We start from the raw sequence: 24,398 nt of genomic DNA, 5'->3' as shown, positions 1-24,398 counted from the left end.
TTCCTTTAAATCATTCTATGGAGTATATCAAACTTCTCCCAGAAAGGAGCCACTACCCATCATACTACATGACAATGGCTGGTCCAGGAAGTGCTTCACAATGAAGTTATGATATCTCTTTTCTGGAGCAGGAGTGAAGAACTGTTGAATGTGACTATCCAATGTAATGAAAACAAAAGCATTTAACAAATAGGAGAAGATATCTTTACAGAGCTCCATTACAACGTCAAGAGAAATCATGCTGAGGATAATTTAAGTCACAGAAACTTGGCTTTAAAATATACCACAGTGGCATGTTTATTAATGAAGAGTATTCCAATGGCACACTTCATTTCCAAACAGGAAGAAATACTACAGGAAGCAGAAGTCATTACAGTAAATGGATTTTCTTCTTCCCTCATACTCTATGTAGTATTTCTATTTCAAATATGGTACAGGCACTTTCTCCACAGTTTCCTACAAAGAAGGATGGACTAAAGCTACCAAGCCTACTTAGCTAACAAGATTTCTTTCTTTTAAGATATTCTGAGTTCAAATATTGTCCTGCCTCAGACACTTATTTGTGACCCCAGGCAAGTCAATTAACTTCTCTGTCTCAGTTGCCTCAGCTGTAAAATGCAGATAACAGCATCTATTTCACAGTGGTATTTTGATGATCAAATGAAGTAATACATGTAAAGTGTTTTGAAACCTTACAGCGCTATATCAGTGTTAGTCATTATGTTCTATTTGGTAGTAGACAGTAAAGGTAATGCCTTCTCTATTCCCAGTTTTTTCAATGGGTCCAGAATGCTGATCATTCTTGCAAAAGCACTAAGGCTTCTTCTTCTAATGTCCCCAGTGAATACATTTTTGCTAAGCTAAATCAAATGGTCGCAACACTTCCCTAGAAGATTTGCCAATTAAAGTGCAGCTGTATATGATTTTTTTTTTTTTTTAATGGAGAGACAGAGATGAACACAAGGCTTTTAAGTGGTTTGGGGAGAAGTTAGATCTGTGATTTCCTTGGTGAAGATGATTCCTTGTGGGGGGTATAAACACTTTTGCAGATGTTAACAATAACATTTATTTTATTCCCTGCATGCACACAAGATAACGTAACAATTACTTATGGTTCCTAGGTATACACAAGGAGGAAAACAGGAGTAGTCCACAGGACCTGAAGTAGAAAATTTCTGTGATTAATTCATATCCCCCAAGAATATAATATGGGATCATTTGACATTATTTCTAATGATCATTTATTAAAAATTAAAACCTGCCAGGAAGAAGATAACCATTGAAAAATGTTTTCGGTGAAATGTCAAAACTGTTTCACAAATAACAGACATAATAAATTAGTGTTTATTTTTAAGAGGCTCAAATGATTTTTTTGCTTTTGAAGCAGAGGGTATCAATGGAGAGCCAGATCCTAGCTGGGTGAAGCAGCTGGTGACTAAGAAGCTATTTCTCTTTAAGAAATCAGCCTTCCATTGTAATGTTGTCGGAAAAACAACCTCAGAGGAGTCTTAAGGATCCTGAATGACTCATACACACTCCACACCATGCCCAGTTATAACCAAAGATCTTCCCAGGAGGTGACAATTTTCATGAAATTGAATGCTGTGAAATACAGGGCAAGTACATATGAGAAAGAAAAGAAGTCAGAAAAGAGGATTCATCATATGGAGAGAACCCTAGTCTCTCCAATTATGCAAATTTAACTAAAATAGTAATTGCCTTCAGCAAAAGTAGTTGTAACCATATGGCAAACTGCTAAGGGGGAAGCACCCTACTAAAACTATGTTGTTTCTAAACTTTAAATAAAATTCAGAGACTCATAGATCCAGAGAGAGGGAACTTCTGAAGACATGAAATCTCTTTACATTAATGATGAAGAAGCTGGGTTTCATGTAGATGTACTGACAGTACTTGGGATATGAGAACTGCACTTTAGGTTCCAGAATTAGTGCTCTTTCCATTTCATTGTTCTCTTTCCCTATTTTATCCCATCTTTTCAGTGCCATAAAATATGCACAAAAACGAAAAGCAATATTAATAGACTTCTTGTATAATGGAAAGAATACTGGACCAATTAGTCTAAAATCAAGACCATAATTCAAGTACATGATCTGCCATGTCTCTGAGTCTCATTTTTTTCTAGGCAGTTAGGAGATGCTGTATATTGAGTGCAGGATTTAGATTCAAAAGATCAGAGTTTGAATCTTACCTTGGTTGCTTATAGCCTGTGTGCCCTGGGCAAATAACTTAATCTTAGCCTCAGTTTTCTCCTCTATATAATAAAAAGCACCTGCTTTCTCCAAGGTTGTTGTTTAGGATCAAATGTGATAACATTAAAAGAGTCAGAGTGTTTGCTATCTTGGGGAGGGGAAAGGTGAAGGAAAAAGGAAGAAAAATTTGGACAAAGTTTTACAAAAATTAATGTTGAAAACTATACATGTATTTGGAAAAATAAAATGCTATAAAAATTAAAAATTTTAACTCAGAACTCATAACAAAAAATATGCTTTTACAACCAAATAAGCTTATACCTAACACCATCTTTGTTTGGAGGCTACTAGTGATTTTAATGCTATCATCATTGCTCAAGAACACCCAGAAAATAAAAAGCTTAAAAAAAAAAACACAAAAAAAAAACTATCCGGTGAATGCTTGTTGAATGGAACTGAGGAAGAAAATTTGAATCATTATTTTGCAGTCACACTTTGTTTGCTTTTGACCAAATAAATTCACAGATTCTCCCCTCCTTGATCAATAGCCTCTAAGAGTGATTAAACTTTCAAAAAGACCAATCCTTCTGATTCAATTAGAGGATCACACCAGCTATAGGCATTTAGGTTCAATGCCATGATTATTCTGGAGATGACCTTCCTATCCCCCTTTTTTTTCTGACTCAAGTTTAATCAAGCAGGAAATTATGAAGTGCACACACTCCTAATAATTGAATAATTGCTATGTTCTGACTTTAAGCAAGACAGCATCATCACTAAATAGTTACCATTACAAGCATCCTTGAACAGCATTCTGCTAAGTTTTAAGACTATCATATTAATTTTTTGTATAAACACTCAGAGAACTTTGGGACTAGAATAAAGGCAAGGTATTTATGTATCTCTGAATAAAAAGAGGTTAAGAAGAAAAAGAAGTACTGTTTCAGAAGGACAGAGAAAAAAAGAATGGGAGAAAAAAAGACATTTCTGTGTGGAAATCTGGTGGGGAAAGCTTTGCTTTTTTTTTGAACTCCCTATTTCCATGAAGAGAGTTTTAATGATGCTGGATAAAGAGCCAAATATATTTTGGACCAATTCATACCACAGGAATGGAAATACTGACACAGAGGGACTGCTCTTTTTTATCCTTAATTCCAGATTTAAATAAAGAAGCATATTTCATTCACACTCAAATAATTCCCTACTTATTTCTCTTGATAATGTTACCTTTCTCTTCTGCTTCCAGTAACAGAGGAAGATTTAAAAGCAGTTGTGGTACAATGGGTAAGTGCTGGATTTAACTAGGTTCAAATCCTTTATTTTGGTACTGATGACCTGTGTGAGTGGACAAGTCCCTGAACCTCAATGTCCCCAAAAAGGAGATCTAGATGGCTCTAAAGTTCCTTTCAGCTCTGTATCTGTAATCCTAAACACAGCACTTTTACTGCAGCTTACTTAGACCTCAAAGCCAGCTCTAAGATGCATTCTACTTTTCTGATCTCAGACAACACCACAATGGGTCAACACTTCTATAAATGTGAAGGTCTCTGAACATCTTAAACTACTTAAACATAGGGTTTAAAAGATCCTCAGAAAGGTCACTGAATCTAACAGTCACATGATTCCCCCACTTTATTCAATATATATGGATTCTTAGAAGGGTCATATTTGAAAGAACAATGAAAAAATTGGCTCACTTTATAAATCCCACCATGCTGCTTTATCTTCTGGTTATTCATATAACAGTGAGTTACTTGAATGAAGGCAATTGTATTTTACAAATATGTTTATCCCCTTCTACTCTCCTCCTATTCCCCATACCCATGTAAATATATACACACATGCACACATGCATACACATTATTCAAAAACATAATTAAACAACAATTGTGTGCCAAAGGGTAAGGAAAGTACAAAGCATAAGATATGGTCTCTACTTGATAAAGTAAACTCTGGCAGTTCCAATGATCTTGTGATGAAGAGAATCATCTACACCCAGAGAGGATTAGAGGAACTGAATGTGGATCACAACGTAGCATTTTCACTTTTTGTTGCTGTTTGTTGCATTTTGTTTCCTTTCTCATTTTTTTCCTTTCTACTCTGATTTTTCTTGTGTAGCAAGATAATTGTATAAATATGTATAGTGAATTCAACATATATTTTAACATATTTAACATATATTGGATTACTTGCCATTTAGGGTGGGAAGAGGAAAAATTTGAAGTACAAGGCTTTGCAAGGGTCAATGTTGAAAAATTATGTATATGTTTTGACAATAAAAAGTTTTAATTAAAAAAAAGTAAAGTCTGGCAGGAGTTGAAACACCAACAAATTACTAATAGAGAGATGTAAAACTATATCCTATATGAAGTTCTTGAGGAAGATTACATTGTAAGAGTCATAGAACTAAAATTCAAAAATATTTGCTAAATAGTCAATAAAAAGGTCACACATGATTTTTCATATCTTTGTCTCATGCCTGGAATGACATCCCTCTCACTTTTAACTACTATAAAAAATAACAAGAGTTTGGGGCTTAAGAATAGGAAGACCTGAGTTCAAATACAGTCTCAGACATTTATAAGTTGTGTGACCCATTGTCTGATTTACTTTCCTTAACAAAAGCACCTAATCACAGAATTGTTTTGAGTATTAAATAAGTAATATTTATAAAACACTTAGCATAGTGCTTTGATAATTTATTATTTAAGTAGGCCACTGTAGGTGTTTAAATAAATGCTTGTTCCATTCTCTCTTCATATACTCTTCTTTATATCTTGAAATCCTTACCTCCTTTTTTAAAGGATTAGATCTTTTCAAGAGTTCTTTCCAGCTACACTGAGTTTTTAATGCCCACTCAATCACTGAGTACGTCTTGCATCTGCTTGAAGATGTCTCTATGAGAATTGTATTACCTAACAGTGAACATGGTACATTAACTTATTAGAATGTAAGCAGAGAGGGCAGGAAATATTCGGTATCTGTATTCACAGTAACTGAATCAACAAATCAATACATTCATGAATGGTCAAATGAAATTAAAATTACCAGTTAAGAAAATTATCAGAAGAGATGAACAGAAAGAGACAGTAAGGACCATTTAGACAAAATGAATAAAGCACTCTATTTAGAGACAGGAAAACCCAGATTCAAATCCTGCCCCAAATGCTAACATAATCCTGGGTAAGTCATATAATTTTGTCTCTGTTTGCTTGCCTCCCCTTCCCCCTAATTTATTCTAAATTTATTATCCTAGGAACCTATGTTTTCCATCTACCACCTCTTCCTTCTCTGCTTCCTAAAATGGACAAATGGACAAAAGTGTACATAGTTCTCTAAATAAAGTGTAGCCCATAATTTCACACTCTCAGACATCAGTCTAGGCATAAAGGAGGATCTTCTTGGGAGATGTACCAAGAGGCTGCACAAATTATGTGTCCTTGACTATTAAAGACCTGTAGGCCCTACAGCCTAGGCTTTTCCTTGAAATGGAATAAGTACTTTACTTTAGCTTCCCTTCCATGAAGGTGGCTTTTTCCTCTTTGCAAAAGCAAAAAAAAAAAAAAATAATAAAAAAAAAATAAAAAAAAAATCATGCATTAGAGAAGCACATGGGTAGGCTACACAGGAGTAACTACATCTGTCAACAATTTCATACTTAGTTGGCATTTATTCTTCTAGAATATTATTTGGTACTGGTATCTCAATAGTGGAATCTCATGCTACAGAATATACAGTTAACACAACCTATTGCAATATGGTATAGAAGAGAGAATAAGACAAATGGGAGCTGAGAGGGAAGGAGAGAAACTTGGCTCAGTATACTGATTTATCAGTTTCTTTCAAATTTTAACCATGAAACATTTATTGAAAGTGATTATGTAAGGGCAGCTAAGTGGCGCAGTGGTTAGAGCACCAGCCTTGAATTCAGGAGGACCTGAGTTCAAATCTGGTCTCAGACACTTAACACTTCCTAGCTGTGTGACCCTGGGCAAGTCACTTAACCCCAGCCTGGGGGGGAGGGGGGAGGGGAGTGATTATGTTGATCTACAGCATTAAATGTTGATCTTTTCTAATTTAGGCAAGAATTTCACCATGTATACTGAGATAACAATGAACAAAAGGGAGAAAAGAATGGAAAAAAAATTACAAAAAAATGGACAACACACATATGAAAATTTGGTTCTTAGCCCCAAGAAAAAGAAATTTTGAATGGATATATACCCAAAGATTTATGATTCTAAGTGTATTTATATAAAAGAAAAATTATCTCTATAAAAATGAAACATATGTGCAAAGATTGAGAAGATATACCAAAATAACTTGTTGACAAATTTTTTAAAAAATTAAAATATCATCTTTTAAAACTGTTTTTCTTAATTATTCTAAATTTTCTAGCTGGTATTAAACATTCTAACAACTCCTAAGTTTTTTTTCCGTTACATGTAAAAATATAGGCTTCAAATAATAAAATCTAAAAATATGTAAGGAAATATTCTGTAATCTGATTTCCTCATACTGGTGTTGTGGTTTTACAAATGGTAGTTCTATTTATTTATCTAGTGTCCTTGGAGAAACTTTTTTCCTGGATCTTTATATTCTAGGAATTTAAGAACAGCAGCAACACGGTATGGTGAGAGACAGTTGGATTTGTAGTCAGGAAGACATAAATTTAAGCCCTATATCTGGTATAAACGAGCTGTTTCAGTTCTTCAGAAGACACTCAGGTTTTATATTGAAGAGCAAGTGCCAATCTGCGCTGGTAGGAGGAGTTTCCTGAATCAGCAAAATCTTACAGAGTCCAAAAGAAATTGGCAACAAAAGTTATAGAGGAAGCTCTTATGTAATTTCCTGGGAGCTCTCCTACCTTTTGGGGGACTTGAAATTCAGGAAGACATACATTAAGAAAAACAAACAAAAACTAAGTTTCTTTGTGACTTGGAATGCACTGTGTGCACCGAGAGAGAAACAAAACCAACCCAGGGCCATCTGCAGTCATCTTGATCTATATCTTGCCCCTGGAGCAGGTGGCTTTGGAAGGGAAAGTGAGGCAGCTGATCTTGCACAACCTCCCTCATTTAAATCCAGTTCATTTTGTCATGGCATGGCACTTCCCTGATGTAATGGTCCTCTTAAAGAACAAAGGACAAAATAACAAAGAGGCCTTTCTCTTTTGAGAGCCAAATAAATGTTTGGAAGGACATAGTGACAGAATAACCCAACATTTCCTTTTCTATGGAGATATCTATAATACAAAAATCTTACAGGGTATTGGGGTAGATAGGAAATAAATTCTACTACTCTCTCACATATTCTCACTCTCATAAAAAAAATAAACAAGTTCTTAGAAACAATTTTAACTTTTAAACCTCAAGGGAAAGACTTATGAAAGTGAGTATTAATAAGAAATATTTCAAGGCCTATATTATATTTACTATAGTTCTCAAGAACCATTTATTGGTAAGGTATTAAAGCAATTAAACTAACCCAGTCACTTTGTTGTTAAGCTATGGAATTTCAACCATCAGTCATGTAAGTGATTAGAGATGCTTTCCTAATGGGCTTTTGAAAAATAAAGGATGACCTTCCCACTAACCTAATACTCAACATGTAGAATTTTACAGTTTTTCACATATTTAATTTTGTATGTTTTACATTTTTAATTCTTTAACATATTTGTTCCTTTGTGATTGCTTGCTAGCACTGTTAATATGGTTAATATGACAAGAATCATCCAAGTATCCATTACATGTAGCGAATAAGTTTACTCACAAAATATTTGCAAAAATGTTTTAGTGATGCCTCAAACTAATTCAAGTTTTGAAAAGGAAACTCTTTTTATGATAAATTTTACCTTAAATTAAAAAAAAATCAATTTTAAAAGAAAACTTGAATCTCTATAAATCAAGTATAACAATGCTAGCTTTTATCAGCTGATTCTACAGCCTTATTCTAATAAAGTACATAGTAACAATGTTCCCTGCTACTTCAACAAGTAAAACAGATCAAAGTAAGAATAAATTCCAAACGCAACATTTGTCTTCTAATTTCTTCTTATTATCATTCCTTGGGAAACTAAAAGTAGTTTTGCAAAACTAGATCCTCAGAAAAGACATCAACTTTGCAAAATGGAATTATAGCTTATTCTAAAGACTTTAAGAGCATTACTTTAAAATAAATTTTCATTTAATCTAAACAATTACAAAGGAGTTTTTTTTCTTTTCTCTGTATCCTTGAAATTTGGCAAGCAAGGTATGCAGCCTAATAGAGATGATTCATCTTTTTTTGACAAGGACTCTTTTGGCAGCCTGATGAAACCTATGGTGCCCCTTCACTATTGTTTTTCATGTAAAAAATAAGATTCAAATGATTAGTAAGGAAATAAAATATATCTAAATATAGTTGCCAAAATATACATTTGTAAAATTTCACAGATTCTAAGTTGTGATCCCAGGTAGTAGAAAGAGCTGGAGAATATGAATACTAAAACTTGGATTTTTATATTAGCTCAGTCCTTTAATTAGCTGTGTGACATTATGCAAATCACTCTCTTTCTGTATTCAAGTTTCCACATCTGTACAACTAAGGGACAAGGTAATCTCCAAGGCCTCTCCCAGCTTTAAATAAATATTGTGATTCTAATAATACTGAAACACCACTGAAGTAATACAACCTACATTTGTCTCCAAAAGAACCATGTGTGATTAGTTATATGTCTTATATTCTTAGAACATTAGCTCAAAGATCAGCAACTGCATCATTATTATGTTTTATGCACACATACTATATACAACAGAAATGATGATGTAGGATCTAATTGAGGTGATAGAACTAGGAATACATAAATGGTCTAAGAAAATACAGAGCAACTGACGCTGAGTGAAATGAGTAGAACCAGAAGATCACTGTACACTTCAACAACAATACTGTATGAGGATGTATTCTGATGGAAGTGGAAATCTTCAACATAAAGAAGAGCCAACTCACTTCCAGTTGATCAATGATGGACAGAGGTAGCTACACCCAGAGAAGAAACACTGGGAAGTGAATGTAAAATGTTAGCACTACTGTCTATCTACCCAGGTTACTTATACCTTTGGAATCTAATGCTTATTGTGCAACAAGAAAATGGTATTTACACACATGTATTGTATCTAGGTTATATTGTAACACATGTAAAATGTATGGGATTGCCTGTCATCGGGGGGAGGGAGTAGAAGGAGGGGGGGCATAATTTGGAAAAATGAATACAAGGAATAATATTATAAAAAAATATATAATAAAAATAAAAAAAAGAAAAAAAAAAAGAAAATACAGAGCAAGCAGTGGCAGCTAGTTGGTGCAATAGATAGAGCACCAGCCCTGAAGTCAGGAGGACTTAAATTCAAATTTGGCCTCACACTTAACACTTCCTGACTGTGTGACTCTGGGCAAGTCACTTAACCCCAATTGCCTCAGCAAAAAACAAAACAAAACAAAACAAAACAAAACAAAACAAAACAAAACAAAACCAAAAAAAAAAACAGAGCAAGCAGAAAGATAAGCAACCCTAACAAAAAAACTTGACTGAGGTAAGAGGAAGAAATGTTGCTGATTTAAGTATTCTGATTATCTACATTATCAATCACTGAATAATATCAAATAATAATAATAGTCTCATCATGGTAAAACTGATCAAAGTTTCAACAATAATGTGACAGTTCGTTTATTATCATCTTAATGCATTTTTTTGCTCTCAAAATTTGCAAAATTTTACTCAAGCAAAGAAATTTATCTCAAGAATCTCTAGTTAGAAACCTAAAGGATTTAATATTTACACACCCTCTCCATAAGTAAACATGTAAACATTAACTTTGGTATTACCTTTGTTATATTGTCATGAACTTTAATTTATATCACTAATAACCTCCAAAGAACTAATGTACAAATTTCACATATCAAACAGTTTAAGAAAACAGATAAAAAAAATCAATTTCAATACAACAAATTTAGTTCATTTTAGGGCAGCTAAGATGACAAAATGGATAGAGCACCGATCCTGGAATCAGAAGGACCTGCATTCCAATTCAGCCTCAGACACTTGATGCTTCCTAGTTGTGTGACCCTGAGCAAATCATATGACCCCAAATGCCTCACCACCTCCATCAAAAAAAAGTTCATTTTAAATCCTAAGTCCATTTAAGTCCATTTCAACAATAAGCAAAAATCTCTCTTTGATACTTATCCTTGTCTCCCCAAGAGACACACAACAAGGAGACTGCCCTTTGCTTCCTTTCCTCAACTAGCTACTGTACATCGGCTACTACCATGGCTTCTCACAACAATCCAAGAATTTCTGCTTCTTTTTGTGCATCACATTTGGACAAGGGTGATTCAGTGAAGTAATGAGCAGCCTCTTTATTTCTAAGACCAGCACATCAAGAAAGCATGTGTCAGAAAAAGTGGATTATATTCTATTAACCCAATGTCACTCCACCCACAAGTTCAGTTAACTCTTCATAGTGTAAGGAAAGAATTCCTAAAAGTGGAAGTAAATCTTTTAGTTTATCAGTTCCTTCATTTTATGGATATGGAAGTTGACTCTAGATATCCTACTAGAACAAAGTCACAAAGCTAGTTAATATCATAAACATCACTTTTCTCTTCTAAATATCTCTATTCAAACTTAAAAACATACACAACTTCTGTACAGTTTTCATGCTCTTTAATACCTACATCCAAAACAGACATCTTTATATTCCACTCTGCTAATTTCTTGAAAATATGGCAGTATTAAAAGCTAAAAAAAAAAAAAATCTGCACTGGGGAAACAATGTTAAGGCTGCATGCATATAAGCAGTACAGTATCCTTCAATGTACAGCAACGAGGATAAGTGGGTTGTGGTATGGCAGAGCAATAGGGAAGAAAAGAAGTCTGCCAGATTTTATCTTACTGCATCAGCCTGGTGAATGCAGAAAGCCTCATGTGACCTCCCACATCCCATTCTTTCTTCCGAACTACCATGGAAAGAAAATTGCCTCTGCCAACGCCAAAAACTTGTAGCAAAAAGCTGGGGTAATTTTTTTTTTTTTTTTTTTTTTTTAGTGAGCCAAGAAACAATTAGATGACTATCTTTGTCAGAAAGCAAGGTGCCCAGAGCAAAATGTCAGGGTGGGATGTATAAAAGAGGCACAGAATTCAAGAATGTTAAGGTCCCCCCCCAACCTCTATATTGAAGATATTTGTGAAAATAACACACAGATGTGTGTATGTATGTACACATAAACATATGCACAGGATATATCTTTTCTTTTCTAGGGCAAAAGCCACTTTTGTCTGAAACAATTCCCTCTGTTCAAGTAGACACCCATGGATTAGTCATGAATATTATTTTTAATAAGGGGTGGGTTAGAAGAGTCAGCACCCTTTATACCACAATATAACAATAAAGTAAAGCTTGGCTACCAGAGTATGTATACCGGAAACATTTTTAAAAGTATAGTTTATCTCTCTGTAATTCGAACAATAAAATTCACTCAAACCCCTCAAACACATAATTGAGAAGCATCTCTAGCTAAAGATGATGATGCTTTTAGGGCAGCTCTATTTAGATTAGTATCAAGATTTCAACCTTCCTAATTATTTCTGTCTGATCATCAAGGTCTCAGTAGAGCACACAACTTGTGCTCCCAACTCAAAATTTTCTGTCTTTAAAAAATGTAATAGCTTTATAAAAGTTTTTTCTCCAAAATCCCAGAGCCTTAAGAGTAAGAATAATATCAATGAACTGAAGAATAAACAAATCACCACTACTACCATATATTAAGCCTTTCAATTTGCTGTCACTGAAAATAGGCCCTTCTTTATTTCAGACTTGACATTATTTTTCAACTATTAAATAAATCATTTTTATTGTTGCCAAAAATTTCTACCTCGGCACAAAGGAGTCAGAAGTTAAAATGTGCTAACCCAATAAGATTTTGTGTGTCCTGCCCAGGTTAATTTCTAATAGCTCACATTTTGTTAATCCCAGAACTATGACACATTTGAAGACATGTGCACAGGGGAAAAAGTTCTTTCTTATAAAATTTCTAAAGAATTCTTGTTTGAAGACAAAACTTTATTGTAGAGGATATGGGTCAAAAAGCTTAAATATTTATCACTATGTTCATATTAGTAATGGAATAAGAGAAATCCAAAAAAGAAAACTCTGTTTACAGGAAAAATAGCTCTAACAAGGCTATGAATCAGCAGACCAGGCTAATAATTAGCCAAACTAATATTCTGTTCCCATAGAGTCTTATCAAAGCCACTTACCATCTGGGTCTTTATCCTGTGCTTTGTTTTGTGTTTAGCTACATCCATTTCTTCAGAAATTGAGTCCTCCCTGGAATTATCCAGAAAATCCACTTCATCTTCTGCTTTCATGTCTGGCATTTCTGAAGAGACACAAGGGGTTTGCAAAGTGCATTTGAGAATCTGATTTCTTTGCCCTTTTGTTTACACAACAGGCTTTTGCTTCCATTGGTTTGATTTGTTTTTACTTTTGTTTTAAATAGAAAAGCATTCTTTCAGCAGCTGGATTTGTTTCTGACACTACTAGGCTGCTCATTTTCCAAACAGTTGTGGAGTTGTTCCTGACCAAAACAAACCATGGGAATACAGCCTGCTCATGGAGAAATTAATAAGATTATGCAGACAGCATTAGCTTAAGGAATAGACACAGTCCCCAATCAAGCACTGGATATATAGTAGGCACTTAAAATGTTTGCTGAATAATGGTCAAACTTCCATTTTTGCCATTGACTTTTCATGGAAAATAAAGCTCCACACACTTGGTTCAAAAAAACAGATCAATCATTCAATCAACAAGTATTTATTAAGCACCACACTATCTGCCAGGCACTGTGCTAGGTGCTAGGGATGCAAACTGATAAATTCCATAAGTGGAGTAATCATGCCTACCACCATTTGGAATGGCAACGAGCATTTACACAAAAGAGCAAAGGCTCCATAGTGATCTCAGGATGAACTGGCTGGGATAAACTAAAACTTTTCTGACGGCTTTGTAACTCACAATAAACACAGATCAGTTCATTACTAGTATTTGTTTACATATATGAAATACATAAGTCATAGTAAGTGAACATGTTTCATGTCCTAATTTCACAAAGACAAAAGACAAAACGGACATAATTTCATTGCTTAATATAGTTAGTCTATATTAGGAGGAACATATAGCATGCTTTCTTTTAAAGATATATCCAATTGATTATTTTCTATTGATCATTGAAAGAATCAATCAGTTGTCTTCAAGTTCATGGTCAAGTTATAAGAATGCTACATTTATTGAAAGGGAAAAAAAAAACCTAGCAGTATCACTTCAGAGACCAGAGACCATGCTCAACAGTGCAGTGTTGTAGTTCACAAATATGGTGGTTACTATTACCATTTATCACTATTTGGGTCAGACAAATACAGAAAGGAAGTGATCAAATGATACCATAAGAAAATTTAGGATTCTGACATTTTCTTAGAGAAAATGCTAAATGAACTGAACTGAACTGAACTTGATATTCCATATATGAATAGGTGACATGGTAGAAGCCTAAAATTTTATGTGGGGAAAACTCTTGTTTGTTAATTCAACATTAAAACCTTACAGAAGTCACTATTTAAAGAAAATAGCACTCCTTATACAAAGGGCATAGACTACTTTTAGCTGAAAATTTTTAAGATTTCATTCTGTCAGTCCACTATAACAATTTATAAACGTACTACACTGAAATGAAGGCAAATGTTAGCGTATAGATCAACATAATACACATATTATATACTCATATATACATGACAAAATTCCATTAAAGTATTAGATACATATATATATATATATATATATATATATATATATATATATATATATATATATATATATATATATACACACACACACACACACACACACACACACATATATACATATACACACACAATATAGATACATATATATGTACAGATAGATAGGTAGATAGATTTTATATATATATATATATATATATATATATATATATGTTGTACTCTTCATCTAGGGATGATAAGTTTTGGAGTTTAAATATCACAGATCAAATAAAATGAAAACATATACAATCCTTGAACATGTATCCTAATCAGAAATAACCTTTGAACATGTTCAACCCTAATAAAATGACAGGTGGTTTGTTGTATATAGAAGTGTCTATGGGGACCAGGGTTTAGAGGGTAAGGGACTTTTTTGGTTTAATTTAAAACAACTTCACTTAGCTACACCCATCAACTAAAAACATGTACATATATCTTGGCAAGTAGCCACCAGTCATGACTATAAACAGATAGTGAGTATATACTGAGACCTAAACTATATGACAGATCTGGGTCAGCCATAAACTACCCAATTTCCCAAAGCACAATCTAGGTGAATGTTTATATCTCTTTTTTAAAGCTGGAAATTTTGTGGGTTTTTTCCTTCTTGTTTTTTCCCCATTTGAGTAAGTTTCTATTTGGTTTCTTAAAGAATAACATGACAACACAAATCAATACATTACAGCAGCTAAAAAGAACATGTACTTTTTAATCCCCACAAGATAACTAAAACTCGATGACCTTTTAATAAATGTCCAACAACCCCCTTTACTCTTAGATCATATTTAGCTGCCTGACTTCAGAATTAACATGTGACAGTTAACAGTTCCTTATTCCAAGAAGGAAGTGGTAATTCCCTTATTATTGGATATTTCTTCCTACAGCTGAGGCTGGGACAGAACTAAAGCTACATATACTTTCTGTATTGGCAGAGCAACAACATACATACAAATATAACTACTTTTGCTACTTAAAGTCTCCTCTTAAGATAACTGCTTGGGCTCTTCTATTTCTGAGTTGTTAACAACATAACTTCAAAATTTTCAGCTTGTCCCTAATTCTTGTCTAAACCTTCCAGATTTTTGCTCTATGATTTCTACATACAGTTTAACATGTGAAAAACCAAAACAGCTCACTCACCCTTCATTTTAAATCTCAGCCACTGAGCTGGAAAAAGCAGTAATTCCAACTCATGGTGTCCCAAGAAGCAGCATTCAAAAGAAATGAACACTCAGGCATCAGCTTACAGTCCCTCCTGTTCTGGGGAAATGTCAACCAGCCAAAACCCCCAAAATAGACTCCTCTATTTTTTTTAAAAGACAGATTCTGATTCCTATTAGAAGTCCTGAAATAACAGCCAACAACTTTCCATCTCTAAATATCTGAAACTCTCCCCAAAACTTTCAAAGCCTGAAACTTCCAAAATATCTAGAGCATACATATTCAGTTACAAGACTGAATACCAGAAAGGAGAAAATCTTCCCTTGAGGGAAAGAAGCTGCAAAATATTACTATAGTAGTGAACACAGTCAATGCCTGACATGACACATTGGTTCTTTCAACTCTTCTACCTCTACCCATTCCGTTTTGTGTATGCCATTTCCAGGATCCTGAGGGAGAAATAGAACATTTCTTACCTAATTCTTAAGTGCAAAAATAAATAACGTGTAGCCAGGACAATGGTTGCTCTTCTCTTCTCTGCCCCGGCAACAGGTAATCAGGCAAAATCCGGACCCAAGTGGCCTTATGATTCTCAAATTGTCCTCTGCTTCCACTTTCTTCCCAACTCGCAAATACATGAGGTTATACTGGAATGGCCCCTTCCCACTGAATGGTGGTTTCTATTTACTGTTTCTGAACATGGTTACCCATCGATTGAAGAGGTTGCTGTGTGAGCAATCTCCTCGCTGCAGCTGCTTCACCGAGATAAGTGGACACAAGGTTTGCCCTATGACAGCACACTCAAAGGATGAGGCTTAGCGGAAATCCTGTATGGGGAACCCCCCTCGGCCCAGCCCCCAGCCCCACACACTGTACAAAGCTTTGAATTCCAGGACTGTGGCATTAAGTCAATAGACAATGTGACTAGAGACTTTCTTCACAGGCAGGAAAAGCCTTGTTTTTCTCTGTGCTCTCCTACAATGACCTAATACCACCATTTAGAAAGCTGGACTGCTAGTCTGGAAGGACACTTAACAGCTGTGGCTTACTACTATGAAGAAATCAGTTCCATGATCCCAGCTATTTTCTCTGAACCTAACCTAACAAAGAATAAGAGAAAGGAATAAGTCAACTTCATATCTAAGGATACTTTTCCCAACATTCTCCACACAGCCTGAAACACTTCCAAACCAATCTAATATCTGCTTTGACAAGAGTGATCAAATCAAAATGAATAAACTTCTGTACCCCAATATGGGCCCAATTCATCTGTCATCCAGGCACTTTTTCCAGTTTTCAAAAACTGCAGCACTTATATGCATACCAAGCATATGGACTAATAACAGCTGATAGAAGCAAACCAACCAATCAATAGTTAAAGCAATCCAGGTAAGAACTAAGCTAAAGCAAAATTTCTTACACCACAAATATGCCTGTATGAATGCTGATTATTAAATTCTAAGAACTAATTTTACATAATGAATAGAAAAAAAAATACATACATAAATCCCATGGTACTTGACTGCCACACCTGAGACACATTTGGAAAGAATTGCTCCTCAAATTTTACCTGGACTGCCCACTTCAGCTTGCTTACCTGCCACAGGTTCAGGTTGTTGGGACTGTCCAGGTTTCTTTTCCTGCTCTTCTCCTTTGATTGTCCACACTTTTGAGTTTATAACTGCTTCTTCTTTAGTAGGTATATCTCCTGGAGCCATCTGAGGCCCTTTCACATCAGCTTTCTCTAGCTCCTCAGCAACAGGATTTGGTTCAGGAAAACCACACTGTGGAGGGCTACTGCTCTCTTCCAAGGAAACCACCCCTCCTGTAGCCCTCACTTTTTCAAGGATAGTATCCACCAAGTGGCTGGCAGCCTCCTCTATCAGGTTTTCTCTCACCAGTGAATTCAAAGCATAAGCCTGAGTAGGCAGACTCTGCGAGGGAACATCTTGGGAGCTTCTCTTTTGTTTAGCCCCATCCCCATCAGGCAAAGTTTCCTTGGTATTGTCCACACGAGGCATGGTGCCGCTCTCATCTGTCAGAGGCCCTACGTCCCCAATAACCTCACTCTCACAGGGCAACAGCTCTTCAGCAATGGACTGCAGTAACAGCCTTGGTACCACACTGTCTGCCTCTGCTTCCTTTAGATGTCTTGCTAAGGGGACAGATTCATCGGCCTCCCCTTTCTCCTTACTATCAGGCAGCATTTCAGTGATGATAGTTTCTTCCTTCAGGATCTCATCTTCAGGTGGGGCTCCTAGTAGGTCCAAGAGTACGTCATTCCTTTGGGCTGCCATGTTTTTCTGCACCAGAACATCCTGGTGGCCACCAAGTATTTCCTTTGTCCCCAACCCCGAGGGATCCTGGGAAGCCTCTTCTCTGGAACCCAGAGTTACATTTTGACTCTCTTCCCAAGAGGAGTCCTTTGTAGACTTGGTCTCCTTTGCTTCAGATTTTATGGCCACTGCCTTTTCTCTGCCACAAGCCTCAGACCCATCTTGTTCTGGGCCAGCTTCGGTTTTGTTTGTCACTACCAGCAATGGCAAGCTGCACTCTCCCTGCCTGCCTGAAGACAAATCAGCTTCTGATAGCACCTGGCACTCTACAGCTGGGCTTTGCTCTGCTCGCAGAAAAACTTTTGCAGCCACTTCCTTGTTTTGTTCAGATTCTGTACTGAGAATGGCAGAGGGTGTGCCCGCTGAAATATTATTGTGTTTAAGTATTTTGCCTTCAGCACAAAAGACAGGTTGATCACCAAGCTCTAATGTATCTTCTCCAGGAGGTGGCGTCTCCTCTTGAGGCAAAGAAACTGAACAAAGTGCATTGTCGTCTTTAGCTGGAGAACAAGTGGCTGCTTCATTTCCCTTATCTTGTTCCTGAGCTAGAGTGCTTTCTGGCCCCACTGGCTCCTCCTCAGCCCCGGACAAAACTGCATCAGCAGGCAAAGTGGTTGTCCTTTCACTGGGGACAGACGACTCAGATTCTGACACATCCCTGGTCTTGTCATTAAATCCCTCAACTCTGCTTTCTCCTTCTCCAGAACTGGAATTCCCCATTCTTAACTGAGGAGCAGGAGCAGGAACAAAAGGCAGCACGTTCACCAAGCTGTCTGATGTCGGCAGTTTGATGGGCACACAGAGATCCAGTGCTTGGCCACAGCTATGTTCTGCCTTTTTTTCAGGAGTTGCTGTTCCCTTTTCTTTCTGGGAGGGAACAAAAGAGATCTCATCATCTTCAGTTACTGATTCAACTGATGGCTTGTCTAGCTGAGCAAAAATATTTTCAGATGTCATGGCCTGATCCAGTATAAAACTTTCTTTTGCTTCAATCAAGGCTGGATGAGGTGATGAAGGAGTGTCCAGTTTTAAATCTTGCACTAGGTTATCTTCATTTAAAACTGTTATAGAACACAGGACTTCAGGCTCCTGGTTATCTCCTCTAGGATCAGTGTCTTCCTCATTCAAACATGATTCTTTCATCAGAATCTCAGCAGGTGTATTTGGTGAATTCCGCTTCAAATCCTTAGATTGTATGGCTTCACCACATTTGCTCTCTGTTTCCATGTCTTCACAAGGAGTCACTGAATTCTGTTGACGTACAAAATCAAAACTAAATTTGTCCTCTTCCGCTGTGCAGCAGATGGTTGATTCAATTTCCTGATCTTGGTGTTGAGTTGAGCTGCCTTTTGATGTCTGGCTCAAAACTGGCTCTTTTTCTGGGCTAATCAAAGTTGAATCAGAAGGTGAGCTTTCCTCACACATGCTGTTTAAAAAAGAATGCATTTCTAACTCTTCCAACATCTCCTCTTGACCAGTAACCTCTTTTACTAAAGATGAAATGATCAGGAGGGGTTGATCCACAACCCCCTGGTTCTCTGCTACAGGATCAAAATTTTCTTTGCTACTTCTGCATGAAGTTTCAGTTCCTGGCACAGTGTCTTTAGTAATGGCTTCTCCTTTACCAACTGTAGATGAAGTGTGAAGATGTTCATTGCTGTCTAAGGAACTTGGAGAGTCAATGCCATTTGGAACACTGGGTACTTCCACAGTGTTTTCTTTTACATCAACAGTTCCAGTTTTGCTGAGAATGTGGCTCTTATTAAGTTTATCAGTTTTACTTTCCTGTGTTTCATGCCCACACCTCTGCAGAGTGGCCTCGGGGCTTGGGAGATCACATTTCACTTTTTCTGTTGCTTTTGGAGTTGCACTCTCTGTTTCTGAATTGGTGACCCCTTCAACCTCAGGGACATTTTGGTCTTGGCTATACTCACTGATATGTACTTTTCCTATGGCAACATCTTCACCGTTCATATGTTCATGGGCCAAAACAGTGCCAGGAGATGTCATTCCACTTTCCTCATTTGTATTTCCACAGGATGGAAGGTCTTCTGTGTTATTCATACTAACAAGTGCACTCTGTGGGCATCTGTCTTTCTCTGACACAATCTTAGAAAATGTAAATTGTCCAGGCTCCACCTCTTCTCCCTTTCTCTCCAGGCCTTTATCTTTTCTCCTACAGGAACAATCTGTGTTCTTTTTGCTCATCAAGCTTGATAAGTCACTTGTCTTTTCATCCAGTCTAACTGTGTTCCCTTTGTGATTAGGGTTGTCCATGCCTCCATGTGGAGAAGACTGCTGCTGATCTCCTAAGGGAGCTTCAATGCAGGAAAGACATTGGCCATCCACATCCAGAACACTGTGAGTGGTTGGAGGGTCCTGTGACGTTATCATTAAGGGGATGCAATCTTCTGTCTGTCTGAGGTTAGTTTTCTGCAATGGCAAAAGAAAATGTCAGTAATATAAACGTCAGCATATAACTACAGATATTATAGGGGAATGCAAGTAACAGTCACAACTAACAAAACCCACTACTTTATAATGTGACTGAAGTCTATCTAAAACTCAGGCTTATTATTATTATTTTTCTCTCCCACACCTACATGGTTGCCAGGATCTTAGGATAATCAAGATACTATTTCCAGGAATTAACTATAACTTCATTTTAAAAAGCACAATTAAATTTTTACCCCAAAGTTGTAGATAAATGTGTATCTGAATACTGGCTCAGATGAGCAGCTTGGGTAAAATGCTCCTGTAGGCTTCCTTTCCAAGAGATACACATTACTTCCAACTTCCTTCATCCATTCCCAACACAAACAAATTCACAACTATTTGCCAAATTCCCCTCGTCCTAAGGTGCAGCCAAATTCCCAGATCCCAATTATTTACTGAAGTATTATATATCATTCTTTAATCCTACAAATAAATTCCACCCTATCCATCTTCCAGAAGGAATGGACTGACTTGAGTCTTTCTTAAAAGCTTGATATGTTTAAAAATTCCTCTTCATTAAATAACTTTTAACTGTAGGTAAAAATTTTAGCCTTAGCAGTAGATGCCAAATCTCTTTTGCCTTTTTTGGTAGAGGAAAAGCATTTCTCTGTTAGTCAATATGGTAAGTTTCAAATATAAAAACTAACATATTTCCTGTTTAACTCCTGAGCCTTGCCCATTCTCAAATGAAAGTAGTATGAATGTGTCACACAATGGACCGAACTAAAAATCAGAATCTTTATGTTCTGCTCTTGACTTAACATCTGGTTCCCTCCTTTCAACCCTCTTTTGGTCTTTAGCCACTGTAGAGATCTCTCTGGCACTTTCAAGAGCACAGCTTCAACTGGACTGTCAATTGTCTTGTGAACTAAAAAAAGATGTTTGGTTTCTGGAGGAGCATATATAAGCTAAAACAAAAGTGATTCTTGTTCTGGGATAAGCCTGATACTGAAAGAGCAGAGGCAGACACCATACATCCAGAGAATGAAGTCATCAGGCCTAATGGACTGAACAATGATGTTCCAAAGGAAGCCTCTGGTATTTTAATGGCCCTGAATAAACCTAAATTAAATAATCACAAAAATGTTTTCCCAAATCAAATCAAATCAATGCTGAATATAATCTAGATGGAAAAGGAACCTAAATTTAGCTTTTCAGGGCATTTTAAAAAACATATATACCGAGTATGTTTTATTTGGTTTTCTAACAGCAATTTTCATTGAGAAGACTCACATATGATAAAAAGTATTTGGCTTTAAGTGGTTTTTCAGTTTCATAAACATAATATAGCCATAACAAAAAATATTCAAAATGGTCTAATTTAACGTAATTTTAAAATTTTTTGTCAACTGTTTCAGGAAATATAGTGTATAATTTTCTTTCAAAGTCAAACCAATATATTTTATATTATATCAATATAAAATATATTGGTTTGACTTTGAAAGAAAAAATATATATATGTATGAGTTCTGCTATGAGTAAATACAATCTATCTAGTCATTGCTTCAGTTGCCTGGCAAAGGTCAATCAGAATCAAACTTTATTTTACCTGGGACAAAAGACAAAGTCCAAAAACTTATCACATAAATAAACATGAGTCATTTGCAAGCACTGATTACTTGCCAATGTTTCCAGTTTCAAAAACTTCAGTATCTAATTTAAACTCTCCATATTTGGCATTTAAAATTCTAAACAACCTAGTCTCTTCCTACCTATTTCATCTTTTTAGACTTTATTCCCCTGCACAAACTAAGAATCCAGCAATACTGAAGTAGTAAAAGTTCTTCATGTTTGAAGTTTTTCAAACATGACACTCCATTTCTGTAACTAGACTTGCCTTTGAACTGGCTGTTCTGAATAGCTAGGATTCTCTTCCACTTCACTTCCATCTCTTAGTTTTCCTGGTCTCCTTCAATACTTAACTCAAATCCCACCTTCTTCAGAAGGCTAGTCCTAGTTCCTCCACCTGATAATACCTTTCTTTCTTAAAAGTAATTTCCATCTTTGGGTTTAAATCATGCCTCTGACATTTACTATGCACTTACTATGACCCTGGGAAAAATCCCTAGATCTATCTTGGTCTCTATTGCTCATCTGTAAAATGGGATAAAATAACACTGATTTCACAGGAATGTGATGACAGAATATATATAAAGTGCTTTGCAAACCCTTAAAGCATTATATAAATGCTAGCTATTATTTTATCTCTTGTATATGCCATTATTTACATGTTATTTCCCCAGGTAGAATAAAAATTCCTTGAAGATAAGGGAATGCTTTTGCCTTTCTTTGCATCATTACTATTTAATACAGAGACTGACATTTAGTAAGTACTTAATAAATGCTTGCTGACTGACTGAATGCAGATCAAAGGCTTGAGATATGGATTGTTTCTCCTCACCATGAGCTGCTGCTGGATGTTCATGAGTTTAAAAATATGTCCTGTCCGACTGTCTCGGGGCTGAAGGGATTCTTCATCTAATTCAGATGTCAGGGTGTAAATGTCCAACTCTCGGTGATGTCTCACAGAGCAGTCCCCATAAGGTATTTCATAAGATAAACTGCTCCAGGAGTCAGGTTCTCCAGCATTCTCCCTGAAAGCAAACAATCTTAGGTTTATACATAAATTATAGGTGACAGGCAGTAGGCTTAGAGCTACATCTGTGAATCTTGGCTCAAATTACTGATCTGACTGATTACCTTTTGCAGAAGCAGCTCTGTAAGGACCTGATCTTACATGCAAACATACATGCAAACATCCTCATTGCTATCCTACCCTTCACTGACTGTACAGCAAGAAGCCACAAACAGGTTTACTTGGGGGTAAGGGGAAAATCATGAACCACTCCCAGGAAAGAACAAAAACAGAAGCAGTTATGGGTTCTTGAAATGGTTAATATTCTGCTAATGAGTAATGAGGAAGTACAAGGAGGTGACTTTTAGTGTGGTTGTCCATAGAAACATAGCTTACAAGAATGACTCTTCTGTGTATTATTTGATACCTTAGGCTGACTTCAAATGACAGAGGAGGCAGAGGCCCCAGTGCATGTAGGGGATATTTCAGAAGTAGGAAGCACCCTGCAACTCCTTCTCTTCCTCTTCTCCCCTCTCACACACACAAATTCCCAATGTCAACTAACTAGAAAAATATTGTCAACCATTCTGTTTTCTTCAACATGACCATCTAACATTGTTTAATACACAGAAACTGTTTCTAAGCAACTCAATATGCTTTCAATTATATCTTAAAATATCCTAATATTATAATAACATATTATAAGTGAATAGATCATACAGAACCATCTTTGTGATACAGCATAGACAAAATGGTATATAAAAGTCCACAATGGCATACAAAGTGAAAGACCCTTATATCATAGTACTCTCTGGGGTTAATAGTCTGCTTTTCTCAAAATTAATAATCACATAATCAATGAACAAACATTTATTTAGTGAGAGTCATTGAGCTAGGTGCTAAGAATGTACAGATGAAAATACAACAGTCTCTGAAAACAAGAAGCTCATGGTACATTCCAACTGGGGGAAACCACCCTTTCAATCAACTAGGTTCTCAACTTCTTTGTCATCTTCAAACTCTCTATATGCAATTAGCCCATTATCACCGCCCCATATGCAGTAAATTACTAAGTCTTGTAATTTCTTCTTTTGTAATTTCTCTAACACTACAACCAGCTTGGTATGGACTCTCTTAACTTTATACCTAGATTATTATCAATATCTTATTAGGAGCATTTGGTGGCTGTCCCCTATGTCTGGAGCTCTCTCCAACCTCCTAGCTTTCCTTTCTTACACTGAGTCTCAGCCAAAATCTCATGCTCTGCAAGATACCTTTTCAATTTCCTCTTAATCCTAGGGTCTTTGAGATTATCTCCAATTTATCCTGTATACCTCTTCTTTGGACCCATTTGTTTACAGGCCGTCTTCAGAATTAGATCAGGAATTCTAGAGAAATTACTATATTTTGCTTTTCTTAGAATAGCCAGTACTTAGCACAGTGCATGACATGTGTAGTAGAGTAATAAAAACATGAGGTATAAAACTGAAAAAAATAAGGAAAGTTGTGAAAAAAACTATTACCACAATTGATCAGATACAACAACAAAACCAATAGAAATCAAATGATAACCTCAACTGATGCAGAAAAAGCTTTTGGAAAAAATACAGCATCCATTCCTATAAAAAATACTAGAGATAATAGAGATGGAAGGAGCTTTCCTTAAAATAATAAGCAATACCTATCTAAAAATCAACAGCAAGCATTATTTTTGATGGAGAGAAGCTGGATGCATTCCTAAT

At 36.0% G+C, this 24,398-nt stretch overlaps 1 protein-coding gene across 10 annotated transcripts in view; it reads right to left on the bottom strand.

Annotated features, from left to right (window-relative positions):
- Window positions 1-24,398, bottom strand: part of AKAP13 (A-kinase anchoring protein 13) — a 375,368-nt gene that overhangs the window by 131,134 nt on the left and 219,836 nt on the right. For 8 of the 10 annotated variants that reach the window (XR_012486996.1, XM_074295087.1, XM_074295091.1 and 5 more), the window contains exons 6-8: window positions 22,483-22,675; window positions 16,847-20,018; window positions 12,508-12,629 (exon numbers count right to left, since the gene is read on the bottom strand). Coding sequence is in view for 9 of the 10 variants with exons in the window: in XM_074295087.1 (XP_074151188.1) it covers window positions 12,508-12,629; window positions 16,847-20,018; window positions 22,483-22,675 (3,487 nt within the window). In the remaining variant the exon portion in view is untranslated. Of the gene's footprint in view, window positions 1-12,507; window positions 12,630-15,725; window positions 15,983-16,846; window positions 20,019-22,482; window positions 22,676-24,398 lie in introns of those variants that run through there. The other 2 variants (XM_074295094.1, XM_074295096.1) reach the window with 1 other exon arrangement.

Source organism: Sminthopsis crassicaudata, chromosome 2 (genome assembly GCF_048593235.1).
Source record: "Sminthopsis crassicaudata isolate SCR6 chromosome 2, ASM4859323v1, whole genome shotgun sequence".
NCBI classification, from domain to species: Eukaryota; Metazoa; Chordata; class Mammalia; order Dasyuromorphia; family Dasyuridae; genus Sminthopsis; species Sminthopsis crassicaudata.
Note: the sequence above shows the minus strand (reverse complement) of the source record. Positions and strands in the feature narration are given on the sequence as shown.